Source organism: Haliotis cracherodii, unplaced genomic scaffold (genome assembly GCF_022045235.1).
Source record: "Haliotis cracherodii isolate W230 unplaced genomic scaffold, xgHalCrac1.p SCAF_5, whole genome shotgun sequence".
Lineage (NCBI taxonomy): Eukaryota > Metazoa > Mollusca > Gastropoda > Lepetellida > Haliotidae > Haliotis > Haliotis cracherodii.
Genome location: NW_027266308.1, coordinates 38,890,779 through 38,910,187, shown reverse-complemented (window position 1 = coordinate 38,910,187; position 19,409 = coordinate 38,890,779). Strand labels below are relative to the sequence as shown.

General features: G+C 39.9%; 2 protein-coding genes across 3 annotated transcripts in view; one reads left to right on the top strand and one right to left on the bottom strand.

The window, feature by feature from the left end:
• Window positions 1-15,827, top strand: part of LOC139444151 (tRNA pseudouridine synthase Pus10-like) — a 24,796-nt gene extending 8,969 nt beyond the window's left edge. The window contains exons 7-20 of one of the 2 annotated variants that reach the window (XR_011651748.1): window positions 651-712; window positions 3,718-3,763; window positions 4,469-4,542; window positions 4,971-5,053; window positions 5,616-5,741; window positions 6,090-6,146; window positions 7,323-7,399; window positions 7,918-7,973; window positions 9,263-9,380; window positions 10,372-10,415; window positions 11,872-11,970; window positions 12,960-13,059; window positions 13,929-14,253; window positions 15,547-15,827. Coding sequence is in view for 1 of the 2 variants with exons in the window: in XM_071225049.1 (XP_071081150.1) it covers window positions 651-712; window positions 3,718-3,763; window positions 4,469-4,542; window positions 4,971-5,053; window positions 5,616-5,741; window positions 6,090-6,146; window positions 7,323-7,399; window positions 7,918-7,973; window positions 9,263-9,380; window positions 10,372-10,415; window positions 11,872-11,970; window positions 12,960-13,059; window positions 13,929-13,964 (978 nt within the window). In the remaining variant the exon portion in view is untranslated. Of the gene's footprint in view, window positions 1-650; window positions 713-3,717; window positions 3,764-4,468; window positions 4,543-4,970; window positions 5,054-5,615; window positions 5,742-6,089; window positions 6,147-7,322; window positions 7,400-7,917; window positions 7,974-9,262; window positions 9,381-10,371; window positions 10,416-11,871; window positions 11,971-12,959; window positions 13,060-13,928 lie in introns of both variants that reach the window. The other variant, XM_071225049.1, reaches the window with a different exon arrangement.
• The window catches only part of LOC139444150 (son of sevenless homolog 1-like), a 33,228-nt gene continuing 29,556 nt past the window's right edge, over window positions 15,738-19,409 (bottom strand). The window contains exon 23 of the mRNA XM_071225048.1: window positions 15,738-19,409. Coding sequence (XP_071081149.1) covers window positions 18,985-19,409 — 425 coding nt within the window. The 3' untranslated portion in view covers window positions 15,738-18,984.

Below are 19,409 nucleotides of genomic sequence, written 5' to 3'. Positions count from 1 at the left end.
ATGGTGTAGTGGATGGTGCATTTGTCCAGAAAGCGGAAGGTCGGTGGTTCAATCCCTGCCCGTGTCATACCAAAAGACGTTAAAAAGGTTGTACTTGTTGTAACGCTGTCTGCCTAAGTGCAGTAATCTTGAGCATAATGGTAAACTAAATATTGCTGACTGCAGTGAAAACAAACTTCATATAACTATGACCCATGAAGATCCGGGTTAGAATAGGTCTTCAGTAACCCATGCTTGTCCTATAAGACGACTATGCTTGTCATAAGAGGCAACTAACTGGATCAGGTGGTTCTACTCGCTGACTTGGTTGGTGCATGTTATCCTATCCGAAATGTGTATGATGCTCATGATATTAATCACTGGATTGTCTGGTCCAGACTCGATCGTTTACAGACCGCCGTCATATAGCTGAAATATTGCTGAGTGCGATGTTAAACAAAGAAACAAAAAATCACATAACTATGATGCACGTCCCCAGAGAGCAGAAGATCAGCAGTTTGATCCCCAGCCGTGTCATACCAAAACCCGTTAAAAGATGGTTTGTTGTAACCCTGGCTGCTTTAGTGCAATACGCTTGAACATGACTTTAAACTAGAATAGACTCTAACATAAAGCAATTTTCACTCACTCACCCCCGTGATCCTTTGCAGAGTCAGTTTGATATATCGGTCAACTTCACACACGACGATGCGGAGAGAGAATGCAACTTCCTGTGAGTATATAATCCAGTTCCATTTTAAGAGTTTGATGTCAGGTTTGCCTCCCCTAAACCTAGTGCGGGCTGCAGTTAACTGACAGCTAAACTGATGAACAGAAATATGTATATAGCGTTGTATCGTGTATACATGGTATAAATTTGAAGCAAGTGATATTGTTTAACCTGTTTGTGGAATATTTTACCATCTGCACTGTGTGCAGTCTGCTTGTATACTTGGGCTGCACATGCCGATTGTAACCTGCATCAGTGCAGTCTCGTCAATGGGACATCACACCCTGATAGTTGATGTCACAAAGAAGGCCAATGATATACAGTCAAGTCTTGTGAATCCGACACTTGTTAATCCGACAATCGGCTTTTTCCTACACGAATTATGAGAACCCATTTAATCAGTGCTATTTAGACCCCGACAGTCTCGCCCCGACTCCGCCAACGAATTACCGAAATCACTCATTAATCAGTCTTGTTAATCTGACACAGTGATCAGCGTACTCCGTGTTCATCTGCCTACAAGTACACAGCCAGTGTTTTGATGCAAGGCGGGTTGGCTGGGAGCTGCATATTACAAAGCTGCAGAGATAAACTTTGCTTAACAATAAACAATTAATGCCTTAAATAAACAAAACAGGATTAATCACATGCTTAGATTACCTCAATCTCATTATAATCATATACAAGTTCTCGCTGCAACTCAGGACATCCCATTACTCGCACGTCAGCACGACCTTTTGCAAACTATGACCGACCAATGACATGACTGTGTATGTGTTGTGTAGTTGTCCAATTTTCCATCACGAACCCATCTTCCCGAGGCAAGAGAGTTAACTGACTTTTAAAGTCAAGTTTCAAACCAAACTAGCCTGGAATTACTGGGCTCGATCGTAGCGCCACCAGTGGCTATTAGAAGTTGTGTGACTTCTATCCCGCTTCTATGTCTATGGACCAATCAGATTCCACCTCTCGTATCATTTGCGTTTGCTTCACACAAAATGGTGGCGCCCAGTCAGGACGATCTGATCGATAATCAAGATCTATATTGTGATAAAAGGGGTCTTACATCTCAAAATGCATCAAATCACATGAGCATCTTGATGAAAAACATGAAAAGATTTGGAAAATATCTCTTGACAACGAGTTGGCGGTGCACATGCTTTGCAAATCCTGCAATCCACCAAAATCTGCACGACAGTTTACGAACCGGATTTCGATTTTGGTGCGAGATTTTGATTGGATTATGCATAGACTCGTTAGTCCAGCCAAAATGTAACTCCATAATACCAGCCTAGTTCGGCAAGGGTGGAAACTGGACTTTTATAGTCAGTTAACTCTCGTGCCTCGGGAAGATGTCATGAACGTTGATTCTACTTAAGTTCGTTTATCCGTCATACTCGTTAATCCGACATAATCATATGCAACCAACCATTTCGGATTAACGGGACTTGACTGTATGCAGCTAGGCAGTTTTCCTTATGTCTTGCCCCCTCAGGAACTCGGGGGTTAAATAGGTCCCAGCAACGTATGCTTGTTGTGAGTAGTGACAAAAGGGAGTGGGTGGTCGGGCGCCATGGTTTGGTTGTCTGCATGTGAATGTACCAAGGCGGCTTGGATTGTTGCTCACAATATCGATGTCTGGATTGTCTGGTCCAGAATCGATCATTTAATGTTGCAGGGCTGCGTTAAAGTACTCACGGAAATGAAAAAAAACTGTTTTTCTCAATTTAAAAATCGACACAAAGTGTTATGTAGCTGTAAATCCGAAATGACAAAACAACTCGAAAAGTTCTAGTCTGCATTTGCTAGTTTGATCTCAGTGAACAATACAAAATGTACTTTACAGGAGGTAATTTGTCGGCACTTTCAACATTCAAAAATAAAACTAGGTCCAAATTGACATAGCAGAAACAGACTATAGGCATTATGCACCTGTTCTCACCTGTCGTCAAGGTGTCATAGGTCACCTTGATCTACTTACACCTGGTTATGCCCTGTTTCACAATAGTCTGTTTTATTCACATTTTTACACACTTTTACGTGTAAAAAGGCATAAAAACATTTGATATGTTGTATTTGTGCCACGGCCCAGTTAGTACTAATTTAGTTGTTTGAATATTTACATATTTTGTATATTAACTGCATTTATTTAAGATCTGAGGTCAAAAAAACTTTTTTTTTTCATTTCTGTGAGTACTTTAGTGGTGTGAATTGATACTCAAAATAATCACAACTGCAAACAGTATCGATTCTTAGCCTAGAGTACTATATAACAATATAGTACCAGTAGACAACATGTTTAAGAGGTTTGATGGTCGTAGGTTACCATGGTTACTCTTTAGGTAACAAATGGAATGACTTCAGTAAACATAATAAACAAGGAAATATAAGTAGCTGTCTTAGTATTGCCAAATATCAATATTGACAAAACCTGTTGGGCAACATATCATGACATCTTGAGACTCTTCTTATGACACTTTCTTATGACATGTACAGTCGTGCCTCGTTTATACGGACACTTGCGTCATTTCACAATTCGTCTGTATAAACGAAATTTCCGTATAACTGAAACCAGCTTCTTACTGGAAGAGTTACTTCCCTTCAATTATCAACTCATGACATGGAAGTTTGAACTTTACCACATTTTGAGGTTTGAATTTTAAACAATAATGTGTCACTTGGTTAATTGACTTCTCACGAATCAAAGGATTACCACCAGCGGAAGGATTACCACCAGCGGAAGTGTATTGTCCGGATAAGTGAGACAATTGTGTGTGCATTTCAGTGTTTTGTGTATGAAAATGACCGTCCGGTTCCGGAAACTGAATTTCCGTATATACGGGTAAATTTATATAGTAATTATTTCGTTTTGAATGAAAATCGTCCAGGAACCGAGGTTTCCGGATATCTGAAGTCCGTATAAGCGGAGCACGACTGTGTAACCATATCGAACATTTAAACTGTTGTGTTTCATGTGTCTGTTTCAATTTCTGCTCCATATTTTCCAGTCTTGATGTTCAACCTCACATTTTCCGAAGACGTAAAGTGAAAAAGGTAATTGATGCTGTGACAGTATTTGACCAGTGATGGGTGTTGCAATGCTTCATCATTGTTTATGCACAGTGAAACCCTTGAAGATCCGCGTAAAGAATAGATCTTCAGCATCCCATGCTTGCCGTAAGAGGCAAAGCTGCTTGTTGTAAGAGCGACTAAAGGGATCGGGTGCTCAGACTCACTGACTTGGTTGATGCATGTCATCGTATCCCAATTGCATGGATCGATGCTCATGATATCAATCACTGGTTTGTCTGGTCCAGACTTGATTATTTATAGACCGCAGTCATATAGATTGAATATCGCTGAGTGCGGCGTTAAACAACAAACCAAACCAAACCACTTAAGGCATCACAAGAACCTATGCTAATTAGTAGTTACCTGTAACCATGGTAACAGCATAGAAGTAGAATATTTTCAAAAAAGTCTTCTCATCAGTTTACAAAACCCATTATACTGGGCCTAAGAGAGTAAAGAATCTACTGAAGACCCAAAGAATACTATTACTACCCAATGTGAATGTTAACGTGGGAGTATGCATGGCAAATACTCGGTGGCTCCAAATATTACCTGGATCCCTGTGCTGATGATAATGATGTATGTGACAGTGTCAGTCATTCTAAGTGGTCAACATCCAATACGTCCAATTAGGATTGACCAATTAATATGATATTATATTTTCCATCTTCACTTATTCCCATGCAGTTTGACTTCGAGACATTCACAAGAACTAACGTGGCTAAAGCTGTCCGAGAAATCAGTGATGGAAAGTTTCAGGAGTAAGTACCGACAATGATTTTGTTTTTGTATATCTCACGGTTACCAGTTTATTTTTCCTGGGTTTTTTTGCATCTCATCAATTAATCCTGAGACTTGTTACCCAGAGCATGTAACATATGCAGAGTTGCGTCCCTTAGCCGTACCAGTATCTGCATGTTGAGAGAAACAGATCAAAGTAAACAATCATAGTTTTGAGGTGGAACAAACAATTGAAATAATGAAACATTGATCAACAAAGTAGCAATCAACCAACTTAGCCGTCAAACTAATTTTCGAATTCAAACCGAAAATAATCCACATGCTGACATCAGCATAACCTACAACATGTACAAGCCACTGCAGTGTACATGGGATATATCAACCTGGTACAGGGTGTATAATGGAAGATACAGATCATAATTGAGAGTTTTCATGGTGTCCCCTACAGGTGCTACACATGCCCCCCGGCCCGGCCAGCCAACAAGTGTCGGTACCAGCTTGGCTGCTCACATGAATCTGTCTTTATAGCAGGTAACATTATGCATTGTTTGATAGTTAAAGCTAGTATGATGATAATGATGTTTCTTCGAAAGACACAAACTGATGAAAAGTGTTAATGTGGTCATTATGATCATAGACATATTTGGGTGATCATAGAAATAATAGAAATGTTTTGGTGGTCATAGTGATTAAAGAAATAATTATGTTTACAGAAATTAAATTGAAAATGATGAATAATGATGATGATGACGACAAATACTGATAATAATGATGATGATAATGACGACGACGGATCCTGATGATGATGATGGTGATGATAATGAAAACGAATACTGATGATGGTGATGATGATTAAGATGAATAGTGATAATGATGATGACGATGAATAGTAATGATGATGATGGCCAATACTGATAATGATGATGATGAATACTGATGGTGTTGATGACGAATACTGATGATGATGACGACAAATGATGATGATGACGACAAATGATGATGATGATGATGATGATGATGATGATGATGACAGAAAGATAGCCAATGCCTTAGTTTCACCTACTTGCTAACGTTAGTTTGATGTCATGATTAGGGAGATACAACAAGTACAGTCGCCATCTGAGTCAGACTCCATGGATTGTCGATGGTGGCCGCAAGTCGGAGACGTCGGTCCAGGAACTCCTGTGTGAGATCATCCTGGACAAGTTCAAGCCAACAGGTACAGACCCATTCACGCTAACAATATAGAGACACTCTAAGAGCAATGACCTCAACATTTTACTATTCAATGAAGGTAAATACATAACACTTGTTGTGGACAACAATTCTTCTTTTCTTTTTAAACAGAGCTACTTCTTGTCCCTTCATCAGGCGATGGGGCAAGAAGTAGCCCTCAAACATTGTTAAAAAGATTGAAAGGAGTTGTTTTCCATAAGAAGTGTTGTGTATTCATGCTCGTCCTACTTCTAATTACCCATCAAAGACTTGATGAAGGTAAATGCAGGCACTAACAACATAGAGAGCCATACTTGAGGCTGTTGTACAAGACATGGTTGATATTTTACAGATCACAAGTTGTCGTCGTCAGGAAGAGAAGATGTAGATGTCCGGATGTTGGGGACAGGTGAGTGTGTATCTAGTATCAACTCACACCAGGATAATCCATATATAGCCTGTATCTAGTCAACTCATAGCTGGATGATCCATATATACCCAGTGTCTAGTAGTCAACTCACAGCTGGATGATCCATATATACCCTGTATCTAGTAGTCAACTCACAGCTGGATGATCCATATATACCCTGTATCTAGTAGTCAACTTACAGCTGTATGATCCATATATACCCTGTATCTAGTCAACTCACAGCTGGATGATCCATATATACCCAGTGTCTAGTAGTCAACTCACAGCTGGATGATCCATATATACCCTGTATCTAGTAGTCAACTCACAGCTGGATGATACATATATACCCTGTATCTAGTAGTCAACTTACAGCTGGATGATCCATATGTACCCTGTATCTAGTGGTCAACTCACAGCTGGATGATCCATATATACCCTGTATCTAGTCAACTCACCGCTGGATGATCCATATATACCCTGTATCTAGTCAACTCACAGCTGGTTGATCAATATATATATATAAATAAGTGACTGACACTGACCTTGAATATTCACCTGTCACATGATGTATATTGACTTCTTGCTAGATGGCGTTTGGTAGCCACATTTCACGGTTCTCAGGTTGCTGTAATGAACCAGAGGACGATTTAAAGGCTTCATAAACTTTAAACTGAATTTCAGTATAACAAACGAATGATTACTCTTGATGAGGTCCATATGAGAAAACAGAGATCCTCGAGTCAGGTCATCAGGTCCCTGCTTTCGCATATTGACCGAGTCAAGAGTAATTATTTGTGAAGTGTAAGTTGTTTGTTTGTTTGTTTGTTTGTTTGTTGTTTAACGCCGCATTCAGCAATATTCCAGCTAACTGACGGCAGCCTGTCAATAATCGAGCCTTGACCAGACAATCCAGTGATTGGCATCATGAGCATTGATCCACACAATTGGGATACGATGAGATGCATCAACCAAGTCAGCGAGCCTGACCATCCAATCATGTTAGTTGCCTCTTACGACAAGCATAGTCCCCTTTTACTGCAAGCATGGGTTGCTGACGACCTTTTCTATCCCAGATCTTCACAGGTCGTAAAGTGTATGTGTACTATTATATGTTACCATGATTATCAGGTAAAGACGTCATCAAGTCTTTATAAAACAATTTGTTTCTGCCAGGTCGGCCTTTTGTCGTGGAACTGATCAATCCACATGTGGTGAAGTTCTCAGCTGAAGATTTGAAGACGATACAGCAGGTAGATACAAGACAAACATGGCTGTGTGCTCATTGTGGGTTCAATGTAGGGCCTATTAATTCACCTCAGTTGGTTTACAAACATTTGGCCTAAAATTCAATGTAGGTGGTAAGAAAAAAAATTTGAAATAATTTTCAACTTCCAGATTAGTGCTGCACTGCTACTAATGAATGAAAACGAAATCTTGTAGGTCACACCATCACAGATGTATGATTGCGAAATGTTGCCCAAAAAAAATTGTTTGGTCTTTATGTTAAAATAGAGATTTTTGCATGTATTATTTACCATCTCTTAGAAACAACAGTGATAAAATCTTTGGTATTTTTCCTTAAATTAGCCTGCCAAAAAAAATGTTGTCAAAAGTCATTTTATTTAATTTCTAATTTCAGAGTTGTCTTTGTCGACTAAAGAAAAATAAGGCCTTATGTACACTACATACGAATAGATTCTTTGATTCTATGATATGTCATTATAAGTAATGACTTCTGTCTATTTTCATATTCTCTCTTTTGAAACAGGACACCAATAGTCTAACCAAGGATGTAGCAATATCGGATCTGCAGATAGTACCCAGGTAAGATTTACCAAGACTTTGTAAATGTGGTAGATATTACCAGAAGGAAGGTAATGTGAAAATATGTGTGTTTGTCAAGTTTGCTGCCTGCCTGTCATCCAGAGGTTATTCTCCAGTGATACAGCAGGCATCAAGCGTTCCTTTTCATTTTGGTGGATAGAGTGTCTGTCAGGGGAGCGGAAGGTTGGTTGTTCTGTCCCCGGCTCATCTTACCAAAAGACGTTAAAAGATGGTACTTGTTGTTACCCTGCCTGGCGCTCAGCTTTAAATGGATAAAACAAGGACTGATAGGCTCAGGGTCAGTATGCTGGGTCTCAGTGGGGTATCCATGTTAAACTGCAGCATGGTATCTCAGGGGTCTAGTCCAGACTAGTACAAGGAAACACACACACACACATGCACTTCGCTATATATGTGCAATAATCTTAAACACCCCATTTCACCTCACCCCCTACCCTGTTATTCCTATGTTACCATTAGTTGTCAATAGTTTACATGTATTGTGACCCGTGAAGATTCCGTGGTAGAATAGGTCTTCAGCAACCCATGCTTGTCGTAAAAGGCGACTTACGGGATCGCGTGGTCAGGCTCGCTGACTTGGTTGATGCACATCATCGATCCCTATTGCGTGGATCGATGCTCATGATATCGATCACTGGATTATCTGGTCCAGACTGGATTATTTAGAGACCGCTGTCATATAGCTGGAATATTGCTAGTAGTGCGGCGTTAAACAACCAACCAACAACATGTATTGTGAGTGATGCTGTCTGTAGTCCGGCCATCAATCACCTTTCACACGATCTGCCTTTATCATGTGGATTTATGTCCACAAATTTGTTATCATTTGTTATGTTGCTATGATCTTAACTTTGAAAGGAACTGCTGATTGAAGACATTTTTGATTACTGAGTAATTAATTTTGATAACAATTGCTTCAGACACTCAGACCATTGATTTATGATTTGTTTGATCAAGCATCTGATGACCCTATTTTCATCAAATTTGAAGGAAAGAAATATCAAAATATTCAATTTTCACATTTTTATTTACCGACACATCACACATGCACAAATATTTGTGACTACTCTGTGACTGTGCAGACAGTTTTCCCACTATTAGTGTTCGAGTATCCTACGATGATGCAGATATCATTTAAAGAAATAAATCCTTCCGACTTTTGATGTTGGCAGACAAAATCTGTGATCCAACATAGGAAATAGCAATGGCCGAACCAATTTGCTTGACTTGTTAGCAGCTTCCAATAATGTCTTAACTGTTGCACTAAGGGAGGACACGGCCAACTTGAAGGAAGGCGAGATTGAGAAGAGCAAGTCATACAGCGCCCTCTGCTGGTCTGAGACCGAACTACAGCAGGAACAACTCGACAAGCTTAAAGAATTAACGGTATGGCGCAGTTATCTGGATTAGACAATAAATGGTGTGATCTGTTTGAAGAAAGATTTTTGTTTAGCTATTAACATGCTTAAGCATGTGTTAGACGGATGATTTGTTTTTTAATATACCCAGTGTTGTTGTTGATTGTTCAGGGAGGTAATAGGAGATAGAAGTATTTAAAAAATGTCACATTTTCAACTTCCAAGAGTTAAGTTCAGTTGCATGTGGAATGAACCGTTCTTGAACCACATTGACTGTTCCTTGTCATGCATTTGCAGGAGCTAACCACTAGTTACGTTCAGGTGTGTTTTGGGTACGTTTTTCTATCGCCTTCAATTTTGATCTTTTATTAGTTTTTAATAGTCTTGAATTTTACAAGTTTTATTAAGGAATCCAATCAGTGTGTCATAGACATAAACAAAATGTTCTTCAACAGATACAGTTCAACCTACTCTGTCTACGATGACGCATGTTGGCATATGTTCGTGTTTGACACCCAACATACCTAGGTGACCCTTTAGTCAAGACTGTGTATATAATATAGAGGATATGATATGAATGTTCATGTTATACTATGTTTACGACACGAGTGTCTAAATTGTGGTAATTTCTGAATGAGAGCAATGGAAATACACAAATTTAGGCACGAGTGTCGCAAACAGTATGACATGAACACGAATATAATGTTCTTTTTATTACCGAAGAAGGTGTCTATGTACTGAGAAAAAATTTAGTGTTTACCTATAACATGTATAAGGACAGCAAGTTGCAACAGCAGCGGAACCACAATTTGTCGAATGACATCAACAATCTTCAGCTATGACGTCATTCCGACCTCATGTCACTATAAGATTTGAATGACGTCAACAATGACGTCCGGATGACGGAAACAATACACTATTGTCTCGTGACATGATATGACCCTAGAGCACATATGATTTATTATGAACCCCGATGTGTTTGCCCTCGTAGGTAATAACGATACGTTTTATGATTTCAGGACTTAAAACTGGATCAGAAGACGCCACTTAGAGTTTTGCACAGGTACACAATTACAATACCTTCCTGTTGATCGATTACACACATGAGGAGGCCTGGTTTGATTCGGCCCCCAGTCTTATTCATGGAATACCTTGCTAGAACCCATCCTAATAAACAAAATAAATATATTCGTACTACAAAGGGTTGACTGTGTTTATACTGACCATGCTGACAGATAAGGAGAGAGACTAACTTGGAAATGTGGTCTGTTTGGCTATCTGTACTGACAACTTATCCATATTACTATCAGATCAGGACACTGGTCTTAGTGCTAAGATGTAACATATGTTATGTTGGGGATTGTACAAAATCTAGTACTCTTTTAGGTTGAATCCCATCCAGGATTCAAACCCACACTTCTCAGAGTAAGTTTGCCAACACACAAAGTCAGCGACCTAAGCCACAAAAAATGGAAGTTAGACAACTGGTGGTCTTGATCACATACTTTAGTGCACCCCTCTGATACGTGTAAATTGGAACGGCTCCCATCACTGAAAGTGGTCACAAAGTATGTGATCTAGACTTTAAGACTGGGACGGGTAACTCCGGTACGTGGGTCGGGTGGGTACTTAGTAGGACCCAGGTACCCACAAGACTACCCTAACCTGTGGTTAGTCACGTGATTATATTGTTTAATGGCTAAAATTATCTAGAACTCTATGGTTACACTGTAAGTGATAAATGTTCACATTTCTTTCTGACTTTGCACATATTCCTTCTGACTTTATATGTTTGCATAATGATAAAACAACAGTTAACTTCAGTGTAGGCATGACCAGATCGGTTTATACGTGTATCTAAATTTATTTTGACAGGAGTCTGGTCAAACTATTCCCAATCGGACATGTTTTACCTATCTCTTGAGACCTACAGTCGGTACCCAGGTAGGGTCGGGTAATAGGGGGGTGGGTACCCGGGTAGTAAATGTGGACTCGTCCCAGCCCTACTAGACTTCCAGTTGTTGGACTTCCATTTTTGTAGAAGCCTCAGTGGCTGAGGTCGCTGACTTTGTGTGCTGATGGTTAGGTGCCTGACTCTGAGAAGTGTGGGTTCAAATCCTGGATGTGACTCAACCCTATAAAGCACTGGAATTTGTACTTGACTAACAAACTGCAATTCCATTTATAACATTTGTTACATTTGACCACTTTCTGAAAGGCATTTTGTATTCTTAGTGCTAAGATAATTGTAACTCTCATACTTTAACATAGGCTTATGTTAGCCATGGGCCCTGTTCCACATACAAATCTAGAGCTGCTATTGTCTAAAGTCAATGTTAGTGTACAGCCGTTATGATCATCTTAGTCCTAAGATCACTTTGGGGGCCCAGGGCTCCGTTCCATGAAACCACTGTAGTGCTACGACTGGAGTAAGTCTATGTTAAAGTATTGGGGATATGATCGTTACGCTACAGCTGTCACAAATACACATCTAAGGTACCGGTGTCTCCGTTTTTCAGACGGCCTCTAGCTTCTCGTGTGCGGGTGATACACAACATGCATGCTGAGAAGGTCGACAAGCACCACTTCCGGCTGTATCTGTCCACACAAGCAGGAACGTATCCTTGAGGATTTCACACACTAAACTAAGAACCAAATAGCAATGTTACTGATTCTCATGAAGTAGATTGATTTTGTGGAAATATAGCTGAATATGCTTTTTCAGTCAGTTAGTAGAAGCAGGATTTATGTAACTGTAGTGTTGGGGGCGGTGGGGTAGCCTTGTGGGTAAAGCGTTCGCTCGTCACGTCGAAGACCCGGGTTTGATTCCCATAATGGTACAATGTGTGAAGCCCTTTTCTGGTGTCTGGAAGCCCATATTGTTGGAATATTGCTGCGTAAACCTATACTCACTCACTACTGTAGTGTTGCGTGTATATACGCCCACTGAGTGATGTTAACTCATTCATTGGGCCAAAGTTAGGGATATGAGAAACAAAGATGTATTGATTGTTGGATTTTAGTCTTAGTTTGTTTATTATCAACTGATCTTACTGGACTGAAAGAAATTTTACTAGACTTTACTAGTAGTGTACATCTAGGCTGCAGATATGGCCTTAGGATTTTTAGTAGTCCAACGCTTAGTCTCTGAAAACGCTATGTAAATTGAAAAGGAGCCCAAGTGGGATGAGAGATTCAGACTCCTTTTCTTGTGGAAAATCTGGACTTGCTTCATTTAGAGCTAAAGAATTTCATCAAGGGCTGGGCAGAAGGGAAAATAATGTGGTTCATCGGCCGAGACAGACTAGATTATGAAGTGCAAGATCGGCTATGGCCAGTTGTTTTGCATATAATACAGATAGAGAAACATTTTGTCCACACTTTTAATTTTCTATGCTGCTGTGGAGCCCTTCTTAAATAGACTGGTTCATTGCTGTAATTGCATTACATCACCTTTATGATGAGTGTAGCAACAGTATTTTCCCTCTTGTTCGTGTTCATGGGACAGTAAAGTTTGGAAGATGTATTTCAATAAAAAAGATTGATATCTTAACCTTTAACCAATCAACACACTGTCCTCTCTCCGTTATTCCTTAGCAACATGTAGTTACATCAAGGAGTTCGTCCACGGGGACTTTGGGCGAACTACTCCAAATCTGTCCATTCTGCTGGGAGTGGAATGTGATATCCTAGAACTGGACGTGGAGGTAAGGGTCAACAAGGAGATATTCCCCAGCAGAGCTGGATCTTGCACTGCAAGTTTCTGTAGTTGCATGTTAATTGTATGTGTGACAATCACAGAAGCCCCCATTTAATCCAGTTTCTTTACTCTCCTAACATGGACAAGTACTGTACATGTACCATCTATACCACTGAAAAATGAAACAGATGTCTGTATGCTTGAGATGATAGAACCTAGCTTTGGATATACCGTTGTTGTGAAAGGCAACTAACTACGATCGGACCTTCAGACTCTGTGACTTTGATGATTGGTCATCGATCCCTGAATGCTCATGTTTCAAGCCTATGTTTTGGCTGGTCTAGACTTCATTAGTTAAGCTCTGTGATTTATACTATAGCTGCAACATTGTGATCACCCATACACACACTGAATACTTGTTTAATTTCATTTCATACCCTTTAAATGAGAACACAGAGTTACTGATGACCCAGTCGTCTAACGCACTACAATTCACTGTGCTGAGTTGCGTCCCTTGGGCACACCAGAACCTGTGATCGTGGGTTCGAATCCGCTTTGCCCTGATTATTTTTCTAGGTTTGTCTGCTCCATACCCGTGCTCATGGGTTTCACCGAACTGGTCAATGTCTGAGACCTGCATCACTACAGGCTTTCCTCTCACATTAAGATGACAACTTGTGATGTAACTGGAATACTGTTAAAACCGGCATTAAATGCAAATCACTCACTCATTGAGAACACGCAGCTAATTCCATGAATCTGCACCATATCAGATACCAACACTGTCCTCCAGAATTCATAACTTGTGCATGTTAGAAAACTCTTTTTTCTTCTATTGATTTTAAACCTAGTAAGATTGTCACATTTCTGTTCCAGGCCGTCAATGTCGAGTGGCCACCTCGGCTGTCTTGATGACCGCCAGCTACACCTGTGATATGAAAAACATTTCTACAAGTGCTGTGTTACTGCATCTATTGTATTCATGTTCACAAGAACTCTCCACTTGCAACATGGAGGGACAAAATTGGCATTTCCTTATAATAATCTCAATCATGCTATATAAATGAACTGTGACAGAGATTTGTGTTCTGGTCTCCTATGAACATTTCATTGTTGTTCAAAACTCAAATTGGTGCTTCTATTTCGTCTGGCTTCCCTATTTCCTGAAAGGATCACTGAAAAGGTCTTATTGTGGGGTTCGGTAAGTACATATTAGGTTATGTGCTTGAATAATGAAAATTTTGGATGTGCTTAATTTTATTGGAAAAGGGGCGTGTTGAGTTATGAATTGTGTGAAATGTAGTCGAAAAGATTGCTGCAACAATTCTGTAAATGCAAGGGGGCGGTCGGGTAGCCTAGTGGTTAAAGCTTCGCTCGTCACGCCCAAGACCCGGGTTCTAATCCAGACATGGGTACAATGTGTGAAACCCATTTCTGGTGTCCCCCCGCCGTGATATTGCTGGAATATTGCTAAAAGCAGCGTAAAACCATACTCACTCACTCACTGCGAATGCAAGTAACAAACTAGGAAGACTTTAGGAAGTATGTAATCCTTAAAGAAAGCCATCAAGCAACACCTAAAGGCCGGAAGATCTTAGGTAACATATGACCTAATGGTTACAATCGAGTTCCTTATTGTCACACGACTTTAGTGTTAAAACTACAACATATTGCAAATCAAAGAATTATGGGTAGAGAAAGTCGGACACTGTAAAACATTCAATAATGTAAGCCTTGTTTTTGGCATTAAACTGTGCTCGAAATGATGGCTCCTGTTACAAGGGCATCACATGAAATCTTGTTCATGGGGATTAAAGAAAAAGTGTTTGAGCACTTATAGGGCTGTGGGGAAATTTATTATTGGGGATGAGGGCATGGGTGGCCCAGTTGTCTAAGGCTCGGGTGTTTCATCTAAGACCTGAATGTCTCCATATTATGTTTAGTTAAGTGAAGAGCTATCTTTCCAAGTATTTAATTAATTTAATTCCGTTTTATTACTGCCCTCCAATATTCCACCAAAATAGGTCACACAACTGTTCTTCATGTGTTAGCAGTAACTATTTGTTTCATAACATGTCCCCCCGAACACATTGTGTTCTAGGTCTCAGTAGTAAGAACAACTTTTGTGTGCCAAACAACTTTGATTGAGAAGCAATGTGTCCATTAGTAAGTAGGCTCTTTCACCACAGGAATCAAAAGTTCTGATTAAAAACAACACACCAATCGTCATTATTGAAATCCGAACTTCTGACTCCTGTGTTTAACACATATGACTGTTATATACTCTTGAGTCTTGAGCATTGTTGAGATCCTGGACGGAAAGTTTGATCAGTTCCAAGGTGTGATGTGATCTCAGGGGGACGTGTTTCAAGATGTTGTGGTATGAGACATATATATATATTTTTGTCAAACAGAATACACTTAGTGATACACATAAACAGGGCAAAAGTTGTGGATGTGATAACAAAGTATTCACAGTAATTTTCTTATTCAGAAAATACAGTGAAATGTCTCCAAACAAAAACAGAAATTTGCTAAGTCGATCTATTGTTCCAAATGTGTCCTGCCAATTCAACAATGAAATAAAATAGAAATAAATGTTCTTTTAATTACCAATCACTAATATGTACATCTTAAAACCACAGACTATGATGTCAGTAACTGGCGATCCGTGACTGCTATTTCTCTAACAAGACACTTGAATGTAAATCTTGACAATTGAGTTCATATGTACATATCTACATCCAAGAATAAATTCAACACCGCTATGCTTCATACTTGATTTATTCTTTTTCCCATTTGGTTAAAAAATTATTACTACAGAATGAGGCTTGAACTGTACATTATCAATTTGTCCTATGTTGCGATACTGTGAAATTGTAGGCCAGGTATTCGGCAGTCGGCAAGCAGGCAGGGACAGGAAAGAATGGATACATCTGGAGTCGGCCTTGAACACAATATATCAACATTAACACAACACAGGGCCGAGGAGGACCTCGGCAATAGCACTATTTCAACATGGGGATAACAGTCAAAGGCTGTATGCCTTTCTTACAAGTCCTGCTTGTAGTGGATATTTTCAGCACCGTCTTTCAAAGCAAAACCATACAAACCTCTATGATAGAAACTATGAACGTCAATTAATTTTTCGAGGAAGAAATGGCCACAATCAGTCTTGTCATTATTCTTTACAAACATTGCACACATCAAATCAACCAACAAAGATTTTCTGTATTTCTAAAATGAAGTTACATTTATAAAATTTCTAATATTTTGAAGCAAATTAATCCTCATTTGATAACATTATTGTAATTTAATATGAATGGTAATGGGTCATTTAACATGCGTTCAAATCTCATTATATCAATTTCATGACAACCAAACATAATAGAAATATTCATAATCCACACAAATACTGGATTACCAAAACTACATTAGATATTTTTATGAAGAAATATTGTTGGGGCAGTTCTGTTATGCAAACAGAAGTAGGTAGCCACAGATCCTTGTTCAATATACAGCAATAACTATCGCCCTTATCATGAGAAAGCATGGTAATCCTTGTCCCAACGCCTGGACACTCAAGGCAATTTCATCTTTAACACCTCCAACCAGCATTTAAAGGGTTACTCAATACATGGGAAATTTATCAAAGCCTTTGAATGCCCTGCGTTTGAACTGAATCCACAGTATCATGAAGGGCGTTATAACAGTATGACTGTATGCAAAAACTGTACCTTCAGATTAGGGCTGGGACAGGTAGCTCGGGTACCCGGTTTGCGTGGGTACTGAGTAGGACCGGGATACCCACAGGACTACCCGGAACCATAGTTAGTCACGTGATAAATAGTTTAATGACAAAAATTATGTGGAACTCTATGGTTACACTACAAGTCACTAATGTTCGCATTTGTCTCTGACTATGCACCCATTCCTTCTGAGTTTTCATAAGGATGAAGAAAGATATAACTTAATTTAACTTCAGTGTATGAATGACCAAATTGTTTAATACATGTATCTTAATACGTTTTGTCAGGGCTATGCTAAACACATTTTCCAATTCGGACATTTTGAGACATCACCTGACACCTACAGTCGGTACCCAGGTAGGGTCGGGTAAAAGGGGGATGGGTACCCAGGTAGTAAATTTGGACTTGTCCCAGCCCTACTTCAGATAATAACTGAGTACACTTTCCCCCCTTTAGGAAACATCTTGTTTAAAAGTATTGTACAATAACAGCTTTCTGAAACATTGTGCGCTTCTTCCCTTCTACTTGTGCTTTGTTCATACCGAGCAGAATTCTACATAAGCTGTTACTTGTTAATTCAACACTGCTATTTCAAAATGGGTCCATCATGAGATATCACCAAATGAATGGATTTTCAAAATTACCATTACTTCCCTCAAGTTTATTGTGTTTATGACCAGAAATGTTTAGACATAGACAGGCTTTCCTTACCTATGCACTATTTTCATGACCGGAACTATCCTATCCTGCAAGATGCACTGAATATAGATTGGGCTGAAATGCTGAAAGCAGGTTGTGATCAAGTCAGTGCAACTTAGCCGTCCGTGACTTTAGCGACTCATCTGAAGCCTGAGTACATTTTCGTTTTGTCTATTGAGCTCAACTTATGACAGACCAAATTCTAAGAGTAAAATCTACTAAGAGAATACAGGACATGTTCAAAAGTTTCAGTACAGACTGCTTACTATTATTACAACGTAGTACCAAACTATTGAAACAAAGTGTTTCAAGGATCACTACATCATAACGTTCAGGACATATGCTTGTAAACCCGAGTTGAAAATATCCACATCAAGTTTGGCACAGGTGGAGGAAAGGACAGACAGAAGCAGGCAGATATACACACTAGGGCACTGTGACTGTTACTGTAAAGACATACATAGAACCGACATAAACAGAAGCACCCTCGTCCCGAGCCACTCAGGGAGGAGGCAGCAGGGAAGGGCGTCAGAGAACTAGTTGTGTATGGGAAGGAATGCACACAGCTCCGCTCATGTCTCTAGTCACCTTGTCTCACAGATAATGCTCTCAACAACCTCATCGCTTCATCTTGTGGTCGGCTTCATCTCATAGTGCAGGGCAAGGTCCCGTGTGTACAGTAAGATCAAAAAGTAGGATCATCCAAGATGGGATTTCCATTTGTGAAAGGAAATAATCGGCACCCAACAAAGAAATGGTCATAGCTAGAAGCATTGATGACATCAGTTTGGCCTGCTTTGAATCAATTCAAAAGAGGTTTAGTTCAAGAGGATTGATTCATTCAAGAGAATTAACAATAAAGAGACCCTTCCACATAATATTGGCACTATGAGTAAAGCCAAATCATACTAAAGCTTTTGGGTTCTCAACCAACCAGGCTGTTGTGGGCATTGTCATAGTACGTGAGCAATCTGGGCATTTTGTAGGAAGCAATCTTGACTGTAGGTTATTCAATAACAACAATAGCTTGTCCAAGACATTGGGTTAAGTCTTGTCACACAAGCTAATCATGATATCTGTAGTTATATTCACATTCAGGTGTCACTATATCACCATTCTTGCTATTGGCATCACATTTCAAGCATCACCATTTTCATCAGTATTTTCCAAGCCTGCTTGGGTTATTTGTTCACAGTTTTCCTTCCATGAAGATCCTCTTCAATCACTGCAGATAATGAATCACACTTTGAAGGGCACAGCAAAATAATGATGTCCCTCACAGAAGTCGTCTTTACAATATGTTTAGACAGCACACATCAACAACAAATCCCCACCACTCCCCTATATTGCTGAATGGACTCTTCCATATTGTCATACTGGAAGATACTATTATGGTGAAAGAGGGAGGTATAGTGGGCAAGGTGATTGTTGAGTGCCGCACTGTTTGATTTCAATCGAGTCATTGTATCACAATCTAGTCAGTCCTAGCTACTTTGTTTGCGTGAATGTACAAATTTGTAAGTCTTAGGCGGCAATACAGGCGTGTCCCTATCTTCACCGTTAAGGTCCAAAAAGTTATAGCCCCTGTCGGAGTTATGCCTAGGCAGAGTGGCGATATGTCCACTGTGAGCAGAGCGAGGATGGGAGACGCTAAGTGATCGGGGCAGTGTATTGTTCACGTTACAGTCTCGCATGGAGTCCCGTCTGGGGGGCACAGGTGGGGGTTTATCACTGTCCTGCCGTGGGGGCGGGGGAGGAGGGTCACATGGGTCAGTGACCGAGTTGCGGGGTTTGCGTCTGGGCGGGAGGGGAGGTGGTTGCAGTGGGTAGTTGCCGTCTTCTGGGATGGCAGCCGGGGTGGACACAGAGCTTGCTAGACTTGTACTGCTGGTGCTTAAAAACCCAGCAT